Source organism: Manis javanica, chromosome 9 (assembly GCF_040802235.1).
Source record: "Manis javanica isolate MJ-LG chromosome 9, MJ_LKY, whole genome shotgun sequence".
Lineage (NCBI taxonomy): Eukaryota > Metazoa > Chordata > Mammalia > Pholidota > Manidae > Manis > Manis javanica.
This window is the reverse complement of record NC_133164.1, coordinates 43,644,373-43,669,956: the sequence shown is the minus strand read 5'-3', so window position 1 is coordinate 43,669,956 and position 25,584 is coordinate 43,644,373. Positions and strand designations below refer to the sequence as shown.

Here is a 25,584-nt window from a genome sequence, read left to right as displayed (position 1 = left end):
GTAGTGGAGTATGTCACCTTTTTTTTCTTTTTTAATGTAATACAGAGGAATAAGGAACAGTAGAAAGGAATCAGAAAGGAAAAGATCAGAATTCATTAGGCTTAGACATGCTTAACACTGCGTTTTCAAACTGTTTCAACTGAGAATTTGTATGTACATTTGTGCTGGGTTACAAAATAAAATGTGTTTCTTATGGTGGGTCCCAATCCTAAAAGTTTGAAACCATGCTGCAGGCCAAACCAGGGGTTACAGTAAGTAAGCTGGATGCAGTGGGGGAGAATAAGATCAGCAGAAGGAGTGTACTTGTAGACAAATGGTTGTGAGGCACTAGGGAGGAAAAAAGTCATAAAACAATGCTTAGAATGCAAAAAAGGAAGAAAAAAAAAAAACACTCAGTGGCTACTTCACAGACAGTTAAACTTTTTTTTTTTTGAGAGGGCATCTCTCATATTTATTGATCAAATGGTTGTTAACAACAATAAAATTCTGTATAGGGGACTTAATGCACAATCATTAATCAACCCCAAGCCTAATTCTCAACACAGACAGTTCAACTTTGTGACCACCACATTCGGTTTCTTCTAATTCACCTTCTCAAACTTGGCTCCGGACACTGTCGTCCACTCAACCTTTTTGCCTCCACAAGGAAAGCTTTCTTTTCAGTCCAGGTATAAACAATGCAAGGTCATAAACTAAATGATTTTTTTACCTTTATGTAATCTTAGCACCTCAGACTGCACTTTATACATGGTTAATGCTCAGGTATTTGTAGAATGAGCACAGTTTAAAGTATATTAACTCTGCCTGGGACCTCAACACTACAGTCATATTTCACTTCTTTAACCAAAGAGTATCCTATGAAATTAAATTCTGATTGTAACTCAAGAAATAGCCATGAAATGTGAGGTATTTTTGCAGGGCTTTAATGAAGCAACTTAAAGAGATGGGTTTTTTTCCATTAATGCTTCCCAGGATATTTTCAATTTATATTTCTAGAATATTGTTATGCAAAATATGACTACAGCAGGCTTCATTCTAAAATGCATTCTCTTAAATTCTGCCCAAAAAAGGTTTATTCACATAAAGAAGTTCTAAATTAACAGATTTAACACATGCAACATGTTATGGGAGTGGCAACCTTTAATTAGAAAACATATTGCTAGTACACAAAGCATCAGTGGTAAATGCTTCCCTGAGCTCTAACGCATCAGAAATAGTTCCCAGAGCCTTCTAAATATCCAGCTATCCTTTCCCTCCTCAAAGGTCTTCACTAATCTGTAACACATATACCCTGCAAGGTTCAGCTGCAAATGCATCACATCACCCCTCTGACAATACCCTGGGAAGCAGTTTGAAAGTAGCTAAAAAGGGACAGAACTGAAAGCAGCAATTCAACAAACTGGCTTAAATGAAAAATCACCAAAACTCTCTGAGGAAGGTAAAGGTGGTATAGTTAGGCCAACTTTACAAATAAGTGAACAATCAAAAAATTGATTTACAAGGTTAGAGCTAAGAAGTGGTGAAGTCCTGTTTTTCGACAAGTCTGATTCCAAATCCAACGCTCTCTCACACTTCAACAATCCCAATGAGTAAGAAGGAACTTACTTTTCAGTGTGTCCTGTTGAAGGTAGCCATGCTCCTTGTCTAAGCTCCACAACAATGGATCCGGCTGCCTAAAGTAGACCGCCTGCTTGATCCTTCCCTGGACTCAAGCCCTGCCTACTCAAGAGTCAGGCTAAAGACCAGGAAAGAACAGTCGGCTCATCAACATAAAGTATATCAAGGAGGAATCCAGGGGAGACAGTCCTGTGTACATCTCAGATAAAGACAGAGGTAAGGTAACAATTAGCAATCCAGGCAAGTGGTCAGACAGACTGACAGCAGATCCTTGTCAAAGTACCTCCACCCTGTACCCAGGCAAAATTCCATCCCTGGGAAGCCTGACCATGATGGTGCCAGGCCCAGAACCAAGGAAACCACGATACAAGGCAGGTTATCAGAGCAGGGACTCCTTCTCTCATTCCAACAAGTTTATGACAATGCTCCACATGTGCCTGACAACATGCCTGGAAGCATTAACAACACATGGCCTCTGCCTTCAAAAGGTTTAAACTAGTGAGAAGACAAAAGGGTGATGTTCCGACCTTACTGAGCCCCGCTGCAACATTGAGTGGACAAGCAAGAAATGGAGGCAGGATAGAGGAAGAAGATTTTAAAGCCTTCTCTGAAGAGGAAGCCATTTATTAACAGAAGATGAGAGCAAGACGGCTTCTAAACTGGCCTGTTGAAGCCACTGTATAACATGACCATTCCTAGAACTTAAGGTAAAGGCTGTGGGGTAGCAATGTGCAAGGACAGTCCTATGGTGAAGGTAAGGGCAGTATCTGAATAAAAGAAGGGAGAAAAGGTGTAGTGTGCCCCTAAGATATGTACAAACCTCAGAGATACCATATTCAGCAATAGAAAGGAAGAAAGCAGTGACTCATGCTACAACATGGATGAACCTTGAAACAAAGTAGTATAGACTTGACTGACGCTGGGAATAAACAGGGAGTGACTACTTTATGAGTATGAAGTTGCTTTTGGGGTAATGAAAATATTCTAAAACTGGTTATGGTGATGGTTGTACAATTCTATGAATATGCTAAAAATAATTGAATTTACACTTTAAATGGCTGAACTAGAAGCTATGTGAATTATAGCTCAATAAGGCTATTCCAAATATATCATTGTATATTTTCATAAGACTTCAAATATAAAAATTGCAGATGGTTTTACTACTGGCTTCAAGCCATTTGAAGGCTAAGTCAGCACAGTAGTGTATAGATTTGGAGCCACATGGAACAAGATTCAAGCCACAGCCACACCACGTGCCAGCTGTGCATACGTGGGCAAGCTCCCAACGGAGCCTCAATACACTCAGTTGTAAGATGAGGACCCTATCTCCCATGCAGAGTATGAGAAGTTACAAGTGTAATCTACCTAATGCTCCATATTGCTATCATTTTCTAAATATTATTTGAAAATAAACATTATACAGAGATTACAGAATTTTTTTTTAGATAGAGAAATAAAACATTGTAATTCAATTTTTAAAACCATGCATGTCAAGATCTATGTCTTATCTTTGCATGTCCGCCTTACCCAAGTTCCTTGATGTACTCTGGATATCAGGGGTACTAAATATTTGAGAGCTTACTATGTTCTAGGCACTCTGTTTCATATTTGATAGAAGGTGAATTTGAATCCAAAGCCTGATCACTAGAGTACCATGCTCTATCCTCTCTATCAAGCTTACTATTTTGGGTGTTATTATTTGGACCTCATTATTTTCAACTTTTACTTTTAACCAAAAGTTCCAGTCAAAAATATGTTACTCAGAAAAATGTACTTCAAGATACAAGAACCTGTAATGCTGCTATAAAACATTACTTATAAGAAAGCATATTATTTTCAACATGCAGAACACACAGTAAGGCAAGCTTGGTTCTCTCATTTTTAAGCAAAAATGTTTTTAAATACATGCATGATATTTTAGTGTGGTTTACTTTAATTAGCAACTACATATTTCTGAAAAGCTGACATGTCTTCAGTTATTTTTTTCTCTTTTTTCAAGCATGTAATTCATCCCCAAAGAATAGAGGCTGATTTGAATGATTCAAAGTTGACTAACAGTTTGTAATTAAACAAATTTTTTTAATTAACATACTGACTAATCCCTTTTACTACTTAAAGGCAACAATTGTATGTATTTTACCAGTTCTGCCTCTTTTTTCAGCACTATAAAAACTGTACATTTCCAAAACATGCAGTTTTTGGCAGTTTGGCAGTTTCAAAGGTGTTAGTTAGCACAGCACACCATCCACATTACATGGTTAGTTAAGATTCACAGGAAGGGAAATGTTGAGAATAATCTTACCATATCATCCGTCAGTGTCCTAATATTTAAATGCTGCAAATGAAAGAAACCAATCGTATCAGTAATTTATAACAGCTTTTTTAATTCTAGTTAATAGGGTACATTTAAAATTCAACAATGCTAAGTTGAATGTAATTAAATTCCTGACAGTCTAATAAAAATTCATTATATATTGTTTTAATCACTTTCTCAAGAAGATGGATAAAATTTACCCTGAATGTGGTAATTTGAAACATTTCCTAAAATTTCTTGGGTTTGTAAACCTCACAAACTAGAAAACCGTGGTACAATAAATATATTATCCCAATTAACAATATAAATCACTATTAAGTATATATGCTTAGAATACAATGGATATAGAGATTTAAATATGATTCAGAAATTCTTTCATATTAAAAACATTGACACTTTAAATCTACCATTAGCATGCAGCATAGTAGATAATGAAGTACTTTGCTGGCTTAATTAACTTAAACAATTCTAGTATCGGAGAAGAGAGTGCTGGAAAGGACTATTTGCATCTTTAACATCAGTTTGATTTATCACCAGTGGTAACAGAAGACACTTTTCAATTTCATCACTAGCTTCTTTGAGAACCCTTTTGCTGATTTTCTTGCTAGACAAACATAAGTCCACTTTAGAAAGTGAATAAATTAGTTCTTGCCAAGTGGGAAAAAAAAGTATTTGGGGGGTGGGGGAGAAATCTAAGTTTTGTAAATTCCAGACTCAGGCAACATTTTGTATTCAAGTAGCTACAATTTCCAGTTCCCCTTCCTCCTATTCATTGTAGCATCAGATCTTTGAAAGGGCAGAGAAAGGTTAGTCAAGCCCATTTCTTAAACAGGAAATCAGATCTACTGTAAGTATAAAAGGACATGTGTTAGCAATCCTCATCTAACAGAATAAGTAACACACAGTTAAATTCAACACTTATTGACAGAATGAAATGTATCACTCATGTTTGTATACTGGAGTACACCCTTATGATCATGAATCTACCTCAATGATAATCCAGATTAAAATGCTGCACAGTGTAAATCATTATCCCAGATTTTCTTCTTTCACCAAGAGTTCCTTCTTCCTCCGTTCCCAAACAGAGGGATATTCCAAAGAAAATACAGCTGATTATACAACCACACCACTACCATTAGCCAGACACTAGGTTTCAGAGTGAACTTCCTGTTAAATTAAAAGGTAGTAATAATATTGTATTAACAAAGGGCTAGTATTTAATTCTGGTCATTAGAGGTTGCTTTTAATCAATATCATCTTCAACCCTTAAAATTAGCAAGTGTGAAATTAACAAGGTCCCAAAGAATGGGTGTATATTCCTGGGCAGGACTCATCCCAGAGACCATTACTAGAATGATACCCAAATCTATGCAGCTCACAAGTTTTGAAAAAGAAAAAGAAGCGGTGGAAACCGTGTGGGGCTCTCCTCCTCTAATTGTATGCCCGTTTGTGTCCTTTCCTGCCCATAGAAATTTCCAACCCCTTGCATTTGGTTAACCATATCTATCTTATTCTCCAACCAGAGGTATCAGCCCAGTCATACCTCAGATCACACCTGAAAGGGTCATTTCAAGTTTTTCTACCAAGAGGAACAGCGAACTGCCGACACAATAGCATTCTAGTGGCCTAATGCTTTTAAAAGGCAGGCCAAAGAAGACATATCAAGCTACAATCTTATTTAACAGTACACCACAAAAAAAGAGAGAACATTTACACAAATGAAATATTCCCAAATGCCAGTTGCATCTGCCTTTAGACAATGCCATAAAAGTGATGTTAAAAAAAAGAGAGAGAGAAGAGATAATGAAAATATACAATTTTAAGAGAAATGAGAGCCTATGTAAGATTAATGACCTGAAGATACAGAAGTACCATACAGAAAAAGTAGGGAATGTAGGGAATATGATGCAAAAACCAGATGTAACTATCCGAGAACAATTTTATATACCTGCAAAGATGTAAAGTTGCACAGCCTTTCAAGTTAAGAGTTGGACTCATAACTTTCAGAAAAGAAGCAGTCACTCATGTAAACAGAAAAAGATACATAGGATCAATTTTTTGTAATTTTTTTTAAATATTTTTAAACCATCTCATTGAACGTCTAGCCTTTAAAAGGACTCAGTTTGTAAATGCTTAATCCACATTTTTGAAACTACATAGGCACATCTATAAAGCTAGTTGCAAACTTATTATATACAATCTTTCATAAAAAAGAACATGATAAATTACAACAGAATTATAATGTGGGGGTAGCTTATGTGGAAAAATAAGAAAACTAAGGGAATGTAAGCATGTGAAGTTTAACAGAGAGAAAAGCAAGAAGCTATGGTCAAGTTCATTATTCCTTCTCTCCTGGAAACACTTACCTATCGATTCTCACCACCAGCAAGAGAAGCCAGTAAGGCAGGAGATGACAGCAAAGTCAAGGGTCCATGACAGGACTGGAGAAACTGCGTAAGTATAAACTGCTGAAAAACTGATCTAAGAATGCTGGTTTATATCAGAACAGTAAAGCCAAAATGAGTCACACTTTGAGATTTAACTTTTAGAAAATAGAGATTATAGAGCTATTTGTTTATACACATGCATCTGAAAGACCACTAAAAACATGCCAGTGTTTAAAAATCAGAATAGTTGTAAGCATGAGTAATTTTCCCTAAAAACTGAAATATTCAATATCAGTCAAACATTATTGAGAGAAAAAGAAATAAAGACTAAATACTTGGTAAAAAATGCAGACGTTATTTCAAGTGGGACCCTTTTGTAAAATGTTTCAATGTTAATATTAATGTGAGTTTGTTATAAAGTTTACTTTATCTCAAGGTCCTGCCTGTTTAGATTATAGACTTCTAAAAGATAGAGTGAGGTGGGAAGGAGGGATTTGACCTTTTTTTACTTTTGTAGATACAAATCTGCAAGAGTGACACCCTTAATTAAAAAAGGGAAAAAAATGATAAAAAGTTACTACTTTTATACTGGTACTTGAGATACTGTTTTAAGATTCCGGTTAACCAAGACACTTTTAAAAATGAAGTATTTCTGTTTTATAGCTATCAGCAATGCTCTTTATCTGCTGTTTGGGGAAAACAGGATCTATACACATCAATCCAGTTCATGAGTAGCATTTGCTGATACCGCACAAGGGAGGAGAGAAACATAAAGTGGACTATCAAATGGAAACAAGTGGGAATACTTTTTTGAAATAACAACCTGAAAGCAACTTTTTAGGGTTACATTTGTCCCCCACCCCCAAAATAAATTAAAAACATACAGTTTTAGACCTATTAAAACATTCACACTCCGTCAGTGTGTTCGAGTGAACAAAATGGCGAAGATCGCCAAGACGCACGAAGATATTGAAGCACAGATACGAGAAATTCAAGGAAAGAAGGCAGCTCTTGATGAAGCTCAAGGTGTGGGCCTTGATTCTACAGGTTATTATGACCAGGAAATTTATGGTGGGAGTGACAGCAGATTTGCTGGATACGTGACATCAATTGCTGCAACTGAACTTGAAGATGATGACGATGACTACTCATCATCTACAAGTTTGCTTGGTCAGAAGAAGCCAGGATATCATGCCCCTGTGGCATTGCTTAATGATATACCACAGTCAACAGAACAGTATGATCCATTTGCTGAGCACCGACCTCCGAAGATTGCAGACCGGGAAGATGAATACAAAAAGCACAGGCGGACCATGATAATTTCCCCAGAGCGTCTTGATCCTTTTGCAGACGGAGGGAAGACCCCTGATCCTAAAATGAATGCTAGGACTTACATGGATGTAATGCGAGAACAGCATTTGACTAAAGAAGAAAGAGAAATTAGGCAACAGCTAGCAGAAAAAGCTAAAGCTGGAGAACTAAAAGTCGTCAATGGAGCAGCAGCATCCCAGCCTCCCTCAAAACGAAAACGGCGTTGGGATCAAACAGCTGATCAGACACCTGGTGCAACTCCCAAAAAGCTATCAAGTTGGGATCAAGCAGAGACCCCTGGACACACCCCTTCCTTAAGATGGGATGAGACACCAGGTCGTGCAAAGGGAAGTGAGACTCCTGGAGCAACCCCAGGCTCAAAAATATGGGATCCTACACCTAGCCACACACCAGCGGGAGCTGCTACTCCTGGACGAGGTGATACACCAGGCCACGCAACACCAGGCCATGGCGGTGCAACTTCCAGTGCTCGTAAAAACAAATGGGAAGAGACCCCCAAAACAGAAAGAGATACTCCTGGGCATGGAAGTGGATGGGCTGAGACTCCTCGAACAGATCGAGGTGGAGATTCAATTGGTGAAACACCAACTCCTGGAGCCAGTAAAAGAAAGTCACGTTGGGATGAAACACCAGCTAGCCAGATGGGGGGAAGCACTCCTGTTCTGACTCCTGGAAAAACACCGATTGGCACCCCAGCCATGAATATGGCTACCCCTACTCCAGGTCACATAATGAGTATGACTCCTGAACAGCTTCAGGCTTGGCGGTGGGAGAGAGAAATTGATGAGAGAAATCGCCCACTATCTGATGAAGAATTAGATGCTATGTTCCCAGAAGGATATAAGGTACTTCCCCCTCCAGCTGGTTATGTTCCTATTCGAACTCCAGCTCGAAAACTGACAGCAACTCCAACACCTTTAGGTGGTATGACTGGTTTCCACATGCAAACTGAAGACAGAACTATGAAAAGTGTTAATGACCAACCATCTGGAAATCTTCCATTTTTAAAACCTGATGATATTCAGTACTTTGATAAACTTTTGGTTGATGTTGATGAGTCAACACTTAGTCCAGAAGAGCAGAAAGAGAGAAAAATAATGAAGTTGCTTTTAAAAATTAAGAATGGAACACCTCCAATGAGAAAAGCTGCATTGCGCCAGATTACTGATAAAGCTCGAGAATTTGGAGCTGGTCCTTTGTTTAACCAGATTCTCCCTCTACTGATGTCACCTACACTTGAGGATCAAGAACGTCATTTACTTGTGAAAGTTATTGACAGAATATTATACAAACTTGATGACTTAGTTCGACCCTATGTGCACAAGATCCTTGTGGTCATTGAACCATTGTTGATTGATGAAGATTACTATGCTAGAGTGGAAGGCCGAGAGATCATTTCTAATTTGGCAAAGGCTGCTGGTTTGGCTACTATGATCTCTACCATGAGACCTGATATAGATAACATGGATGAATATGTCCGTAACACAACAGCTAGAGCTTTTGCTGTTGTAGCCTCTGCCCTGGGCATTCCTTCATTGTTGCCCTTTTTAAAAGCTGTATGCAAAAGCAAGAAGTCTTGGCAAGCAAGACACACTGGTATTAAGATTGTACAGCAGATAGCTATTCTTATGGGCTGTGCCATCTTGCCACATCTCAGAAGTTTAGTTGAAATCATTGAACATGGTCTTGTGGATGAGCAACAGAAAGTTCGGACCATTAGTGCTTTGGCCATCGCTGCCTTGGCTGAAGCAGCAACTCCTTATGGTATTGAGTCTTTCGATTCTGTGTTAAAGCCGTTATGGAAGGGTATCCGCCAACACAGAGGAAAGGGTCTGGCCGCTTTCTTAAAGGCTATTGGGTATCTTATTCCTCTCATGGATGCAGAATATGCCAACTACTATACTAGAGAAGTGATGTTAATCCTAATTCGAGAATTTCAGTCACCTGATGAAGAAATGAAGAAAATTGTGCTAAAGGTGGTAAAGCAGTGTTGTGGAACAGATGGTGTAGAAGCAAACTACATTAAAACAGAGATTCTTCCTCCTTTTTTTAAACACTTCTGGCAACACAGAATGGCTTTGGACAGAAGAAATTATCGACAGTTAGTTGATACTACTGTGGAGTTGGCAAACAAAGTAGGTGCAGCAGAAATTATATCCAGGATTGTGGATGACTTGAAAGACGAAGCTGAGCAGTACAGAAAAATGGTGATGGAGACAATTGAGAAAATTATGGGCAACTTGGGAGCTGCAGATATTGATCATAAACTTGAAGAACAACTGATTGATGGTATTCTTTATGCTTTCCAAGAACAGACTACAGAGGACTCAGTGATGTTGAATGGCTTTGGCACAGTGGTCAATGCTCTTGGCAAGCGAGTCAAACCTTATTTGCCTCAGATCTGTGGTACAGTTTTGTGGCGTTTAAATAACAAATCAGCCAAAGTTAGGCAACAGGCAGCTGACTTGATCTCTCGAACTGCCGTTGTCATGAAGACGTGTCAAGAGGAAAAATTGATGGGACACTTGGGTGTTGTTTTATATGAGTATTTGGGAGAAGAGTACCCTGAAGTATTGGGCAGCATTCTTGGAGCACTGAAGGCCATTGTAAATGTAATAGGTATGCATAAGATGACCCCACCAATTAAAGATCTCCTGCCCAGACTCACTCCCATCTTAAAGAACAGGCATGAAAAAGTACAAGAGAATTGTATTGATCTTGTTGGACGTATTGCTGACAGGGGAGCTGAATATGTGTCTGCAAGAGAATGGATGAGAATTTGCTTTGAGCTTTTAGAGCTCTTAAAAGCACACAAAAAAGCTATTCGTAGAGCCACAGTCAACACATTTGGTTATATTGCAAAGGCCATTGGCCCTCATGATGTATTGGCTACACTTCTAAACAACCTCAAAGTTCAGGAAAGGCAGAACAGAGTTTGTACCACTGTAGCAATAGCTATTGTTGCGGAAACATGTTCACCCTTCACAGTACTACCTGCCTTAATGAATGAATACAGAGTTCCTGAACTGAATGTCCAAAATGGAGTTTTAAAATCACTTTCCTTCTTGTTTGAATATATTGGTGAAATGGGAAAGGACTACATTTATGCTGTAACACCATTACTTGAAGATGCTTTAATGGATAGGGACCTTGTACACAGGCAGACGGCTAGTGCAGTGGTGCAACATATGTCACTTGGGGTTTATGGATTTGGTTGTGAAGATTCACTGAATCACTTGTTGAACTATGTATGGCCCAATGTGTTCGAGACATCGCCCCATGTTATTCAGGCAGTTATGGGAGCCTTGGAGGGCCTAAGAGTTGCTATTGGACCATGTAGAATGTTGCAGTATTGTTTACAGGGTTTGTTTCATCCAGCTCGGAAAGTCAGAGATGTGTATTGGAAAATTTACAACTCCATCTACATTGGTTCACAGGATGCTCTTATAGCACATTACCCAAGAATCTACAATGATGATAAGAACACCTATATTCGTTACGAACTTGACTATATCTTGTAACTTTGTTTATTTTGTGTTTAATGCACAGCTGTTTCACAACTTAAACTTGCTTCAATTTGGTGATGTAAACTTTTAAACACTGCAGATCAGCATAGAACTGGTCATAGAGGAAGAGCTAGAAATCCAGTAGCATGATTTTTAAATAACCCGTCTTTGTTTTTGATGTTAAACAGTAAACGCCAGTAGTGACCAAGAACACAGTGATTACACAGACTATACTGGAGGGATTTCATTTTTAATTCATCTTTATGAAAGTTTAGAATTCATTCCTTGTGTTTAAAGGGAATGTTTAATTGAGAAATAAACATTTGTGTACAAAAAAAAAAAAAAAAACATTCACACATAAATGTGACTTTGTGACTTTTAGTTGTATTACCTGGCCTATGAGTGCATAGGTGTTAATACTTTATGGTAATGGAATAGAATAAAACTAGCAACAATATCAAAATATAAACTGTTCTGTACACAGGACCTTTGGTAATTGATTAAGGTGTGATATTAAGGAGCATTAGGAGCTCCTTTCCCAAACCAAAACCCCTTTCTTCCTATGTTCCTGTTTCTCAACTTGCTAATTCTATTTCTCCCTAAAAAAGTAATACCACATACAGGTAGGTAACAATGTTTTCTGCTAATGATAGTTCCTAGGATGAATGGTCAAGAGGATCACTCTGGAATTGAAAGAGAAAATGTCTTTAAAGATTTTTCTTCAAACATATAGGATCCAAAAGGGTAGAAACACAGAACATAGGTCTCTATATTCCCGTTTAAGCAAGGCATCAAAACCCTTTTTGAAGACAGTACATGTTGTCAAAAAATAGATCTAGAGCTATCAGAGCACTGTGTGAAATGCTGTAGGTGTAAGAAACAGTCCTTCCCGTGCCAACTTAGTTTACAAGCTAGTAATAAAGATCACATAAATTATATAACACAAAGCAGCACACAAACCCCCTACAGCCCAAGACTTTTTTTTAGAAAATGTTACATTCTCTTTCACTGGTTAGCACATTTGAACTAGCAGGGAGCAAAGGACCCTTCCACCGATGTCATTAGGTATGTGACAGCCGCCACCGGGCATCAAGCTAGCAGGCTTGGATCACACTGTCAGAGCCAAATACATGATAATACTGCAAAATAACAGGATTCAATTGCAAAAGCTAAAAATTAACTTACATCATTTAACTATGTTATTAGAGGAATTAGTAAGAAGAGGAAAACCTATAACATTAAAGCCTCCAAACCCACCTGCCTCCAACCCAATTTTCATTAACTAGACCCTCTAGAACAGCTGGTTTTCAGCTTATTCATGTACACAAGAAACACATCAAGATTCTTTGTACAGCTTTCCAGGATTCTGATTCAGTCGGTCTAAGTGGGGCTTAGGACCCTGCAAGCTTAAGGGTCCCCATGGGCAACACTGTGGCCACAAGCCCAGGACCACGTGAGAGGCCCTGCTCTACCCGCTCCACCACCATCAGCCACTCAACATTCCCTCAGCCTGCACACATACGAACTTCTCATGTGACTCGCTTTAAAATCTGTCTCTGAAACAAGCTAAATAAAGGGTCCATATAAGAAGCACAAAGGATTTCAGAAAAGAGACAGCAAGCTGGTACAGTTGAGAAAGGCTTTCATGCCACAATGTGACAGGCACCAACTACAGCTGACCCTTGTACAACTCCTGGGTTAGGGGTACTGACCCCTACACAGTTGAAAATCCATACATAACTTTAGAATCTCCCAAAACTTATCCACTATTGACCTACTATTGATCAGAAGCTTTACCAATAACAATTAACATATATTTTGCATGTTATATGTATTATCTTTGCAGTATTATGTACTATATTCTTACAATAAAGTAAACTAAAGAAAATGTCTTTCCAAATTGTCACAAATCTCCAAAGAATGTTCCAAATGAAAAAAATGCACATATAAGTAGACCCGTGCAATGCATACCCAAATTGTTTAAGGGTCGACTACAGTACTCTTTTAGATTTCAATGTCTGATGTGTAGGATAAATTATCACTTGCACCATTTATTCAAATGCTCAGTCTCTAAGATACAATAATTCAATCTCAAGCATAAACTCAGTATCTAAGTATCAAAGATTGTTTATTATCTCAAAACATGACATGGCACTATTTGCTTATCAAAATGAGTCAGTGAGAGGTTACTGGCTGACACAACAAAGCTATACCTTAAGGGGAAAAAGCAAGAATCAGTTTTTTCTAAATCATAATCTGTGGATGATGGTATGTTATAGCATCCCTCGCTTCCATTCTAAAGTCCAGAATTATTCCTTTCTACCAATACACTTGTACGTATTTTAACCTAATAACATTTCTGCTCCACACACGTGTGTTTATTTTAATGTCAACACCAATTATAGGTATGTGGATAAAGTGAAGGTTCCTGTGGCCAGAATTCTCACCTGGCCCTGATTGGCTAGCTCACTACACATGTGTGGGCAGTCTGTCCCTATTGACTCTATATAAAGAGCCCTGCCCAGCACTCTGGGTGACAGGATCACACGGCTGCAAGGCTGCAGGGGAGCAGAGCAGAAGGTGGAGTGGTGGCAGCACTGAGGACAGAGGCCCAGAGGATGGCATGGCTGTGCTGGCAGAAAGGCCCAGAGGCAGAGGCCAGCTTGCTTTGCTGCATGCAGACTTGCTCTGAGTGAATGGGATTTTTAGTGATTGACCTCCCACCGTGGAAATAAAGTTCGGTATAACCCTTTCACCCCAAGAAAATTCTACTGTCATTTGTTTGGTCACATTGAATCCATAGTGAACTTGCCCAGGACTGAAACCCATTGGCAAGACACCCTTTCACCCAAGGAACGTTCTACTGTCATTTCTTTGGTCACATTGAAGCCATACTGAACCCTGGGGCTGAAACCCTTTGGCAAGACAAGGTAACAGAGGAAAACTGAGTTAAATCCATGGGTTTAAAATTTAACAGTAACATTAACTTGAAAATGAACTCAAGTAGCCCCCAAAACCTTGTAACCATTAACAGGTGGCAGTTTCTTTTGGTTCTATTTTCTGAATCTCAGGGTCAAAGGTAACACAGAAAGCTGATTTTGCTGAACCCAAGACATCCCATCCCAGGTACTAAGGAGGAACCTATGAGAAAAACAAAAAGCAATTGAATCATCACAAGAAGGTCTGCTCAGATCCTTGCCAGTTGCTACTTTATGTGTCTGTGGTCACGAACACCACAGCCTCTTTCCCACAATGTTCCCTTTAAAAGTCCTAACTGCTGGTGTTTCAGGAGGAAAGTAGTTCGTTAAGGCATGAGCCTGCCACTTTCTCATCTGCTGGCAAATTAATAAAGCATTCCTTTCTTTACCTCAAAACCTTGTCATTTAGTTTTGTGACTTGACTTCAGTGAAAAGGACTGTTTTCAGTAACAGATTGTAGAAATGTACAATTACTACTAACCATGACACTAAACACACCTACAGAGTCTAAGGATCATCTCCCAGGCAACTACACAACACACCTAGATGTGAAAATACTCTTTACCAGCTCCAACTTAACATCTCATAAGGGGCCAAAAATATTACTGAAGCTTTCATAGTACTGAGGACAACAGTAGAGCTGGGTCTTGATACTATAAAGAAAAGCTTTTAAGTTGACTGGCTCTTCATGTGGTCATTTCTTTTTTCTTATTTTTTTTAAGTCTGAGAGGAGAAATGTAAGGAACAGGTGAGAATTAGGAAAAGCTCTCCATGGACTTTTAATCTGTGCTTTTATTCAAAACCTTAATCTTGCCTACCTCAAATAAACACCTGTCTATTATGTGAAGCCTCTCTATTCTCACCCAGACAAGAATCCAGACCTCCCCTCTCCATAATTCCTTCTTCAGGCAAGCAGAGTCATGGAGAAAGATCAGCTTGCAGAAGAAGGAATCATTCAATCATCCAAAGAAGTGAAAAGAAAAGATTCAATTGTAAGCAAACCCTAGGATTTCAAAAGGATCAGAAAGCTGTGACCCAGCTGCTAGCAAACCATCCACCACCTCTGGAAAATCAATCATCAAACTGCAACTCTGAGCTCTCACCCAGATGACACAGTCCAGGGGCTGAGCACCTAACAAGCCATTTTTTAATCTGATAAAACTTCTTCCTTCAATGAATTCATTCAATGTGGAGGTGAAATTAAAGGGAAATCACAATGACTAGCTAATTCTAGTAACATAACTTTAATACCTATTTTAAGATGTTCTCTTCAGCTGTTCCAGTTCTTTCCACCTCCCTATACTACAAGATCAAACATTCTCCTGCCATGGGTCTAGCGAAAAACAATTCAAATCTCTAAACCTCTTTATAAGAAGTTAGTTCAAGGTCACAAGAATCCAAGACCTTTTTCAAGTCCTGGATGTAGAAAAGGTTAAATGACCCCAGGGCTTCAAAATCACCCTGAAGATTATCCAAACTACCAGGTTATCTCAGAGAGTGCCGCAGCCTCCTAAATGTCCTCTCCAAGACACAAATTCAGACCAAATATTCCTGAGGCTTACAGCGCCACACATCATTTCACATAGAAGAGTTTATTTATTTACATTCTAGCATCACCATCAGTAAGTTTGGTTAAACTTCTTTAGAGAACAATTTGGTGAAACAAATCCTATGTTCACATACTTTAACCTAGTAATTCTACTTCTAGAATCATAGTAAGGAAATAAATATGACCAAAGCTTTACACACAAATAAGAATCACTACTAAGTCACTTTTAATAGCCAAAATTATAATCAATAAAACAGCCCAGAATATGGAAAAGATTAAATAAATTATAGTCTTACCATATGGACTATAATGACAAGAAAATGTTTACAATACATAACATGAAAAAAACTTTTCAAATTGCATATGAACTATAATTCCAACTTCATTAATGCACTTATGGAAAAAAACAAGACAGAAACCATTGTTAACTTTATATATTTGGAACAATTTTTATTTCTTCACATTTTCCTGCATTTTTCCAGTTGTCTTGAATGAGCATATTTATTCATATAATGAGAAAACCTTTTTATATTACTATGGATAATACTTTTCACACAAAGCAGAAAATACAGATTAGTTCCTTTTCAAGTAAAAATGTATGTAGTAAAAGTAGTAAAAATTAAAACCTAAAAAATCTAATAAGCATCAGGAGGCTCAAGATGGCAGCATGAGTAGGGCAATGGAAATCTCCTCCCAAAACCATATATATTTTTGAAAATAAAACAAATACAACTATTCCTTAAAGAGAGACCAGAAGACACAGTACAACAGCCAGGCTACATCTACATCTGCAAGAACTCAGCATCTCACGAAAATGGTAAGATACAAAGCCGTGACCCTGCGGGACTTGAGCACTCCCCCCACCCCAGATCACCGGTGGGAGGAAAAGAAAAAGACTGGAGAGGGACTAGAAACATACAACTACTAAATAATCAGCCCTAGTCATCTGCATGAGGAGCACAGACACACATTGCACAGGGTACTGGATATTAGAGAAAAGGAAAAGGAAAATCTGAGACAGAGACTACGAGTGGGTGCCCACAGCCGGCTCCCCTTGGACAAAAGAAAAGCAGGCACTTTTTTAAAGTCTCAAAGGGACAAGGGCTCAACAGCTAGACAAAATCATCGCAGCACACTCAGCCCAGCAGGCTGGGAATCTTGAGGAACTTCAGGCTCCCTAACGATCCGGGGGGTAATGCAGGCCTGAAGCCCCTCACAGCAATAAGCAGCCTGCTATTCTTTCACCCCTACTAGCACTGCAAGCAAACCAACTGACCACCACAGCTGCGGAGTAGTCGGAGAACAGCCCCACCCACAGCAACCACACAGAGTCTCCTCCCAGCATGCAGCTAACCAGGACAGACAGGGAAAGCCAGAGCAAGGTCCGGAAGGCACAAAGGGGCGTCGTTCTCGCAGAACACACCTGGCGGGCTTGCGAACCCCCACAGTGCACTAGGCTCTCCTGAGGGCCGGCCCGCCCACGGTGGCTCAGGAGATTATCACAGACACTGCTCCCAGTGTGCAGAGAGATGGCACAGGCAGCAGAGAAGGGCAAAGCGACCAAGAAGCAGGACAGAAATTTGTTCTCAGAGCTGACACACACGTCATCTACCTGCAACCACTTCTATTGCCATGAAAAGACAGAAGAATCTGGTATAGTCAAAAATTACTCATAGAACCCCAGAGAGAGGGCCTGGGGAGATAGATATAACCAATCTTCCTGAAAAAGAATTCAAAATAAAGGTCATAACCATGCTGATGGACCTGCAGAGAAGTATGCAAGAGCTAAGGGATGAAGTCCAAAGGGAGATAGCAGAAATGAAACAATCAACAGAAGGTATTAAGAATAGCCTGACCGAGGTGCAAGAGAGTGTTAATGGAATAGAAATTGCAGAATAGCAATACAGAGATGCTGAGGCAGAGAGACATAAAAGGATCTCCAGGAATGACAGAATATTAAGAGAACTGTGTGAGCAATCCAAACAGAACAAAATTCACATTATAGGGGTACCAAAAGAAGAAGAGAGAGAAAAAGGCATAGAAGATGTCTTTGAAAAAATAATTGCTGAAAACTTTCCCAAGCTGGGGAAGGAAACAGTCTCTCAGACCATGGAAGCCCACAGAACTCCCAACACAAGGGACCCAAGGAGGACAACACCAAGACATAAAATAATTAAAATGGCAAAGATCAAAGACAAGGACAGAATATTAAAGGCAGCCAGAGAGAGAAAAAATATCACCTACAGAGCAAAACCCATCAGGCTATCATCAGACTTCTCAACAGAAACATTACAGGCCAGAAGAGAATGGCATGATATATTTATTGCAATGAAACAGAAGGGCCTTGAACCAATACTGTATCCAGCACGATTATCATTTAAATTTGAAGAAGGGATTAAACAATTTCCAGACAAACAAAAGTTGAGGGAATTGGCCTCCCTCAAACCACCTCTACAGGGTATTTTAAAGGGACTGCTCTAGATGGAAGCACTCCTAAGGCTAAATAGATGTCACCAGAGGAAATAAAATAACACCAAATAAAGCAGACCAACCAAATACTAACGGCAAAAAATAAAATGAACTATCCACAAAAACAGTCAAAGGAAACACGAAAAGGTACAGAATAAAACACCTCACATATAAAGAATGGAGGAGGTAGAATAAGAAGGGCAAGAAATAAAGAATCATCAGACTGTGTTTATAATAGCTTAACAAGAGAGTTGAGTTAGACGGTTACATGGTAAAGAAGCTACCCTTGAACCTTTGGTAACCAAGAATCTAAAGCATGCAATGGCAATAAATACATATCTATCGATAATCACCCAAAATGTAAATGGACTGAATGCACCAATCAAAAGACACAGAGTAGTAGAATGGATAAAAAAGCAAGATCCATCTATATGCAGCTTACAACAGACTCACGTCAAACCCAAAGATATACCCAGACTAAAAGTGAAGCAGTGGAAAAAGACATTTCATGCAAACAATAGGGAGAAAAAAGCAGGTGTTACAATACTTGTGTCAGACAAAATAGACTTCAAAACAAAGAAAGTAACAAGAGATAAAGAAGGACATTACATAATGAAAAAGGGGGCAGTCCAACAAGAGGATATAACCATTATCAATATATAGGCACCCAACACAGGGGCACTGACATATGTGAAAGAAATTCTAACAGAATTAAAGAAGGAAATAGAATGCAATGCATTGATTTTAGGATACTTCAACACACCACTCACTCCAAAGGACAGATCCACCAGACAGAAAATAAGTAAGGACACAGAGGCACTGAGCACAGACACTAGAACAGATGGACCTAACAGACATCTAGAGAACTCAACACGCAAAGCAGCAGGATACACATTCTTCTCAAAATTCACATGGAACATTTTCCATAATATACCACATACAAGGCCACAAAAAGAGCATCACTAAATTCAAAAAGATTGAAATTCTACCAATCAACTTCTCAGATCACAAAGGTATAAAACTAGAAATAAACTGCACAAAGAAAATAAAAAGGCTCACAAATATATAGCGGCTTAATAACATACTCCTCAATAATCAATGGATCAATGACCAAATTAAAACAGACATCAAGCAATATATGGAGACAAATGACAACAACAGCACAAAGCCCCAACTTCTGTGGGATGCAGCGAAGGCAGTTCTAAGAGGAAAGTATATAGCAATCCAGGCCTATTTAAAGAAGGAAGAACAATCCCAACTGAATAGTCTAAAGTCACAATTATTGAAACTGGATAAAGAAGAACAAATGAGGCCCAATGTCAGCAGGAGGGACACAATCAAGATCAGAGAAGAAATAAATAAAATTGGGAAGAATAAAATAATAGAAAAAAATCAATGAAACCAAGAGCTGATTCTTCGAGAAAATGAACAAAATAAACCCCTAGCCAGACTTTTTAAGAGAAAAAGAAAATCAATACACATAAAAAGAATAACAAATGAGAAAGGAAAAATCACAACAGACCCCAGAGAAATACAAACAATTATTAGAGAATATTATGAAAATCTATATGCTAAGAAGCTGGAAAACCTAGAAGAAATGGACAACTTCCTATAAAAACACAACCATCCAAGGCTAACCAAGGAAGAAACAGAAAATCTAAACAGCCCAATTACCAGCAACGAAATTGAATCGATAATCAAAAAACTACCCAAGAACAAAAACTCCCAGGCCAGATGGATTCACTGCTGAATTTTATCAGACATATAGAGAAGACATAATACCCATTCTCCTTAAAGTTTTCCAAAAAATAGAAGAGGAGGGAATACTTCCGAACTCATTCTATGAAGTCAGCATCACTCTAATACCAAAACCAGGCAAAGACACCACTAAAAAAGAAAGTTACAGACCAATATCACTGATGAACATAGATGCAAAAATACTCAACAAAATATTAGCTAACCAAATGCAAAACTACGTCAAGAGGATCATACACCATAATCAAGAGGGATTCATCTGAGGGATGCAAGGATAGTACAATGTTTGAAAATCCATCAACACCATCCACCACATAAACAAAAAGAAGGACAAAACAAACCCACATGCTCATCTCCAAAGATACTGAACAAGCATTGGACAAAATACAGCATCCATTCATGATAAAAACTCTCAACAAAATGCATATAGAGAGCAAGTACCTCAACATAATAAAGGCCACATATGACAAACCCACAGCCAACATCATACTTAACAGCAAGAAGCTGAAAGCTTTTCACCTAAGATCAGGAACAACACAGGGATGCCCACTCTCCCCACTGTAATTCAACATAGTACTGAAGGTCCTAGCCACGGCAATGAGACAGAACAAAGAAATACAAGGCATCCAGATTCATAAAGAAGAAGTCAAACTGTCACTATTTGAAGATGACATGGTATTGTAGATAAAAAAAAAACTAAAGAATCCACTATAAAACTACTAGAACTAATATCTGAATTCAGCAAAGTTGCAGGATACAAAATTAATAAAATCTGTGGCATTCCTATATGCAAAAACAATGAACTAACAGAAAGAGAAATCAAGAAAACAATTCCATTCACAATTGCATCTAAAAGAATAAAATACCTATGAATAAACCTAACCAAGGAAGTGAAATATGTATACCATGAAAACTACAAGACACTCTTAAGAGAAATTAAAGAGGACACTAGCAAATGGAAACTCATCCCATGCTCTCGGCTAGGAAGAATTAATATTGTCAAAATGGCCATCCTACCTGAAGAAATGTACATATTCAATGCAATCCCTATCAAAATACCAATAGCATTCTTCAATGAACTGAAACAAATAGTTCTAAAATTCATATGGAAACACAAAAGACCCCAAATAGCCAAAGCAATCCTGAGAAGGAAGAATAAATCAGGGGGGATCTCACTTCCCAACTTCAAGCTCTACTACAAAGCCACAGAAATCGAGACAATTTGGTACTGGCACAAGAACAGACCCACAGACCAGTGAACAGAATAGAGTCCAGATATTAACCCAAACATATATGGTTAATCAATATATGATAAAGGAGTCATGGACATACAATGAGGAAATGACAGTGTCTTCAACAGCTGGTGTTGGCAAAACTGGACAGCTACATGTAAGAGAATGAAACTGGAACATTTTCTAACCCCATACACAAAAGTTAATTTGAAATGGATCAAAGACCTGAATGTAAATCATGAAACCATTAAACTCTTAGAAAAAACATAGGACAAAATCTCTTGGACATAAACACAAACAACTTCTTCATGAACATATCTCCCCAGGCAAGGGAACAAAAGCAAAAATGAACAAGGGCGACTATATCAAGCTGAGAAGCTTCTGTACAGCAAAGAACACCATCAATAGTACAAAAAGGTACCCTACAGTATGGGAGAATATATTCATAAATGACAGATACGATAAAGGCTTGACATACAAAATATATAAAGAGCTCACACACCTCAACAAACATAAAAGGACATAACCCAATTAAAAAATGGGCAGAGGAACTGAACAGTTTTCCAAAAAAGAAATACAGATGGCCAACAGACACATAAAAAGATGCTCCACATCGCTAATTATCAGAGAAATGCAAATTAAAACCACAATAAGATATCACCTCACACCAGTAAGGAGAGCCACCACCCAAAAGACAAACAACAACAAATGTTGGCAAGGTTGTGGAGAAAGGGGAACCCTCCTACACTGGTGGTGGGAATGTAAATTAGTTCAACCTTTGTGGAAAGCAGTATGGAGGTTCCTCAAAAAACTTAAAATAGAAATACCATTTGACCCAGGAATTCCACTCCTAGACATTTACCCTAAGAATGCAGCAGCCCAGTTTGAAAAAGACAGATGCACCCCTATGTTTATCGCAGCACTATTTACAATAGCCAAGATATGGAAGCAACCTAAGTGTCCATCAGTAGATCAATAGATAAAGAAGATGTGGTACATATACACAACGGAATATTATTCAGCCATAAGAAGAAAATAAATCCTACCATTTGCAACAACATGGATGGAGCTAGAGGGTATTATGCTCAGTGAAATAAGCCAGGCGGAGAAAGACAAGTACCAAATGATTTCACTCATCTGTGGAGTATAAGAACAAAGCAAAAACTGAAGGAACAAAACAGCAGCAGACTCACAGAATCCAAGAATGGACTAACAGTTACCAAAGGGAGAGGTTCTGGGGAGGATGGGTGGGAAGTGAGGGACAAGGGGAGAAAAGAGGCATTATGATTAGCATACACAATGTATAGGGGGCACAGGGAGGGCTGTACAACACAGAGAAGACAAGTAGTGATTCTATAGCATCTTACTACAACTGATGACAGTGACTGTAATGGGGTATGTGGTGGGGACTTGATGATGGGGGCAGTCTAGTAACCATAATGTTGCTCATGTAATTGAAGATTAATGATACCAAAAAAAAAATCTAATAAATACTGCAAACACATTTTTTAATAGGCTGGGCTCTTTTAATGCATATTTTAAAATATGTCAGAATACATTAAGCACATTATTTATTTTCTAATTCACATATATAAATTAACCAGTCTCAAAAAACTCCTTGGTTTTGTGAATTATTGATGTTGTCACCTGCTAGAGACTTAATTCCAAGAAAAACAGACGAATCACTACATCACAAGCACAAATCCTTTTGACACAAATTCAATTTCTGTGGCAACAATATATTGACTTAATTTTATTTTTCTATTTTATGACACTTATTAATGACAGAGACAAAATAAATCTATCATTTTTCTTTATTGTAAATGTAAACCATCTAATGCTATCTTGAAAACATTAAGGTAAATACTACTCACTTGATAACCCCTTAATGCAAATGAGGACAGGACACCAAAATATAAGAAATAAATTATTACTTATGATTTTTCAAGCAAGGCACAGCATCATACTCCTATTTTTTCTCTATTACACAATTAGGCTGTCAACATCTGTAAAAATATAAAGAGGACCCAGTCTCTGCCCTTTTAAGTTAAAAACCAGAAGATAAGCAAGATAATAACCAAAATACAGGACAGTGGGTAAGTACTGTACAGAGGTACTCAGTGGGGAGTGGAAGGAAAGGAAGGTCTCTACTTGCTAATTATGCATACTAATTCAGGTAAAATTTGTAATACAGAATTTGTTTTTTTCACAGAGATTCCTGAAGTATTCATTCAACAAATATGTTTTAAAACTCTTAAAAGAAAACACAGCCAAAAACCTCTTGAACACAAGCATGACCATTTTTTTTTCTGAATAGTCTCTGTAGGGAAAGTAAACAAAAGCAAAAAAAAACAAGGGGGAGTACATCAAACTTAAAAGCTTCTGTACAGCAAAGGACACCATCAACAGAACAAAAAGGCAACCTACAGTATGGGAGAATATATTCATAAATGATTTATCCAACAAGGGGTTAACATTCAAAATAGGTAAAGGCCTCATATAACAACACACAAAAAACAAATAACTTGATTAAAAAATGGGCAGAGGACCCAAACAGACATTTTGCCAAAGATGACATACAGATGTCCCATAAGCACATGATTAGTGATGTGGAGCATCTTTTCATCAGGGAAATGCAAATCAAAACCACAATGAGATATCACCTCACACCAGTCAGAATGGCCACTATACAAAAGACAAGAAATAACAAGTGTTGGTGAAGATGAGGAGAACTGAGAAGACTCTTTCACTGTCGGTGGGAATGGAAACTGGTGCAGCCACTGCAGAAAGCAGTATGGAGGTTCTTCAAAACACTAAAAAAACAGAAATACCATATGACTCAGGAACTCCACTTCTAGGAATTTACCCAAAGTAAACAAAAACTCTGATTCAAAAATGTATGCACCCCTATGTTTACTGCTGCATTATTTACAATAACCAAGATATAGAAGCAACCAAAAAGCCCATCAGTAGATGAATGGATAAAGAAGATGCAGTACATATACACGATAGAATATTATTCAGCCATAAAAAGAAAGAAATCCTGCCATTTGCAACTACGTGGATGGAACCAGAGGTATTATGCTAAGTAAAATAAGCCAGGCAGAAAAAGACAAATACCCTATAATTTTACTTATTTATGTAATCTAAAAACAAAACAGAATGAACAGAACAGCAGTAGACTTAAACCCTGAGAAGGGGCTGGTGGTTTACCATGGGGGAGGGGTTGGGGTGGGTGAATGGGAAGTGTGAGGGGGATAAAGGGGCATAAAAATCTCAATCCTAATATAAATTGTTCACAGGGATGGAAGTGCAGCACAGAGAATGTAGCCCACCGCTCTGTAACATCTATATTGACAGATAGTAACTGCACTAGAGGGGATGAAGATTTAATAATGTAACTGTTGAATCACTGTGTTGTATACTTGAAATCAATATAATATTGTCTATCGACTATACTTCAATAAAAAAACAAAACTTAAAAAAACAAATACTTATTAAACAATGTTAAGTTTTTGACAAGGGATACACCAGTAAATAAAACAAGATTCCTGTACTAAACATACTTTCTATGGGGAAACAGTAAACACAGTAAGTTACAGAGGATGTTAGGAGGTGATGCACACTCTGCTAAAAAAGAAAAGTAGCACACAATAAGGTGAGCCCAGAAAGCAGAGTGGGAGGGCTTGCAGGCTGCTATCTTAAATGTGGGGAACTGGGGTCGGCAGAGGCCCAACTGAGAAATGACGTGTGAGCCGAGCCGAGCTGAAAGTGGACTAAAGAGGCAGCCCTGTGGATATGCGGGGACAGTGTTCCAGATGGAAAGAACAGCCACAACAATGGCCACCAGAAAGGAGCAGGTCTGATGTGGTCAAGGAACAAGGATACCAGCACAGAATAGCACAAAACAAAGTCAGAGAAAAGCAAGAGTGCGGCAGGTCAGTATCATTTTAATGGCCGGGGCTTTAATTCTTCTAAAGGCACAGATGTTTAAGTGTAAAAACATGTTTTAAATAATTTAATCTGTAAATAATAGTTGAATCAAACATTATATGAAATACACCAGAGGAAAAGGAAGCTATAGGTTTGTTCTCAAATGGCCACTTCTTCAGGGCTCCCTAAGTGGCTTCTTTGGTTATACTGTGGGAGTTATTTACTAGAAAGTATTCAAAATCCTTTCAAAACACTGTAAAGCCACAAAAGCAACCTTTAGACAGACTTAGTGAATTCTACCATATTTAAAAGAAAAAAGATTTTTTCAGTATAGAATTAGAATGTGGGGAGTAGAAGGAATAACCAAGCATATTTTGAAAAAAAGAGAAAAAAATCTTCATTGCAACAGTCTAATTACAACATAATCCCTCAGACCCTCGAGAAGTCTAAGTGTCAGTCCTGTGGGCCCCACAGGGTCTACACTCAGGGTGCAGGGTCCCAGATCTCTGAGC

General features: G+C 38.3%; 2 protein-coding genes across 5 annotated transcripts in view; one reads left to right on the top strand and one right to left on the bottom strand.

The window, feature by feature from the left end:
* DIAPH3 (diaphanous related formin 3) overlaps window positions 1-25,584 on the bottom strand; it is a 573,382-nt gene that overhangs the window by 523,313 nt on the left and 24,485 nt on the right. For 2 of the 3 annotated variants that reach the window (XM_037022985.2, XM_073212547.1), the window contains exon 2: window positions 3,920-3,952. The exons of the other annotated variant lie outside the window; for it this stretch is intronic. In XM_037022985.2, coding sequence (XP_036878880.2) covers window positions 3,920-3,952 — 33 coding nt within the window. The remainder of the gene's footprint in view (window positions 1-3,919; window positions 3,953-25,584) is intronic. 3 annotated transcript variants of the gene reach the window in all.
* LOC140843366 (splicing factor 3B subunit 1-like) lies at window positions 7,237-11,504 on the top strand. Of its 2 annotated transcripts, XM_073212546.1 has the most exons (2): window positions 7,237-8,495; window positions 8,572-8,814. In XM_073212546.1, the coding sequence occupies exons 1-2, from the start codon at window positions 7,257-7,259 to the stop codon at window positions 8,578-8,580; spliced, it is 1,248 nt and encodes a 415-aa protein (XP_073068647.1). In that variant the 5' UTR covers window positions 7,237-7,256; the 3' UTR covers window positions 8,581-8,814. The 2 variants fall into 2 exon arrangements, with proteins under 2 accessions (XP_073068647.1, XP_073068646.1); XM_073212545.1 differs by having other exon boundaries at window positions 7,237-11,504.

Excerpts from the sequence above, each read along its gene's own strand:
- LOC140843366 (XM_073212545.1), top strand. The coding sequence starts at position 7,257 with ATGGCGAAGATCGCCAAGACGCACGAAGATATTGAAGCACAGATACGA.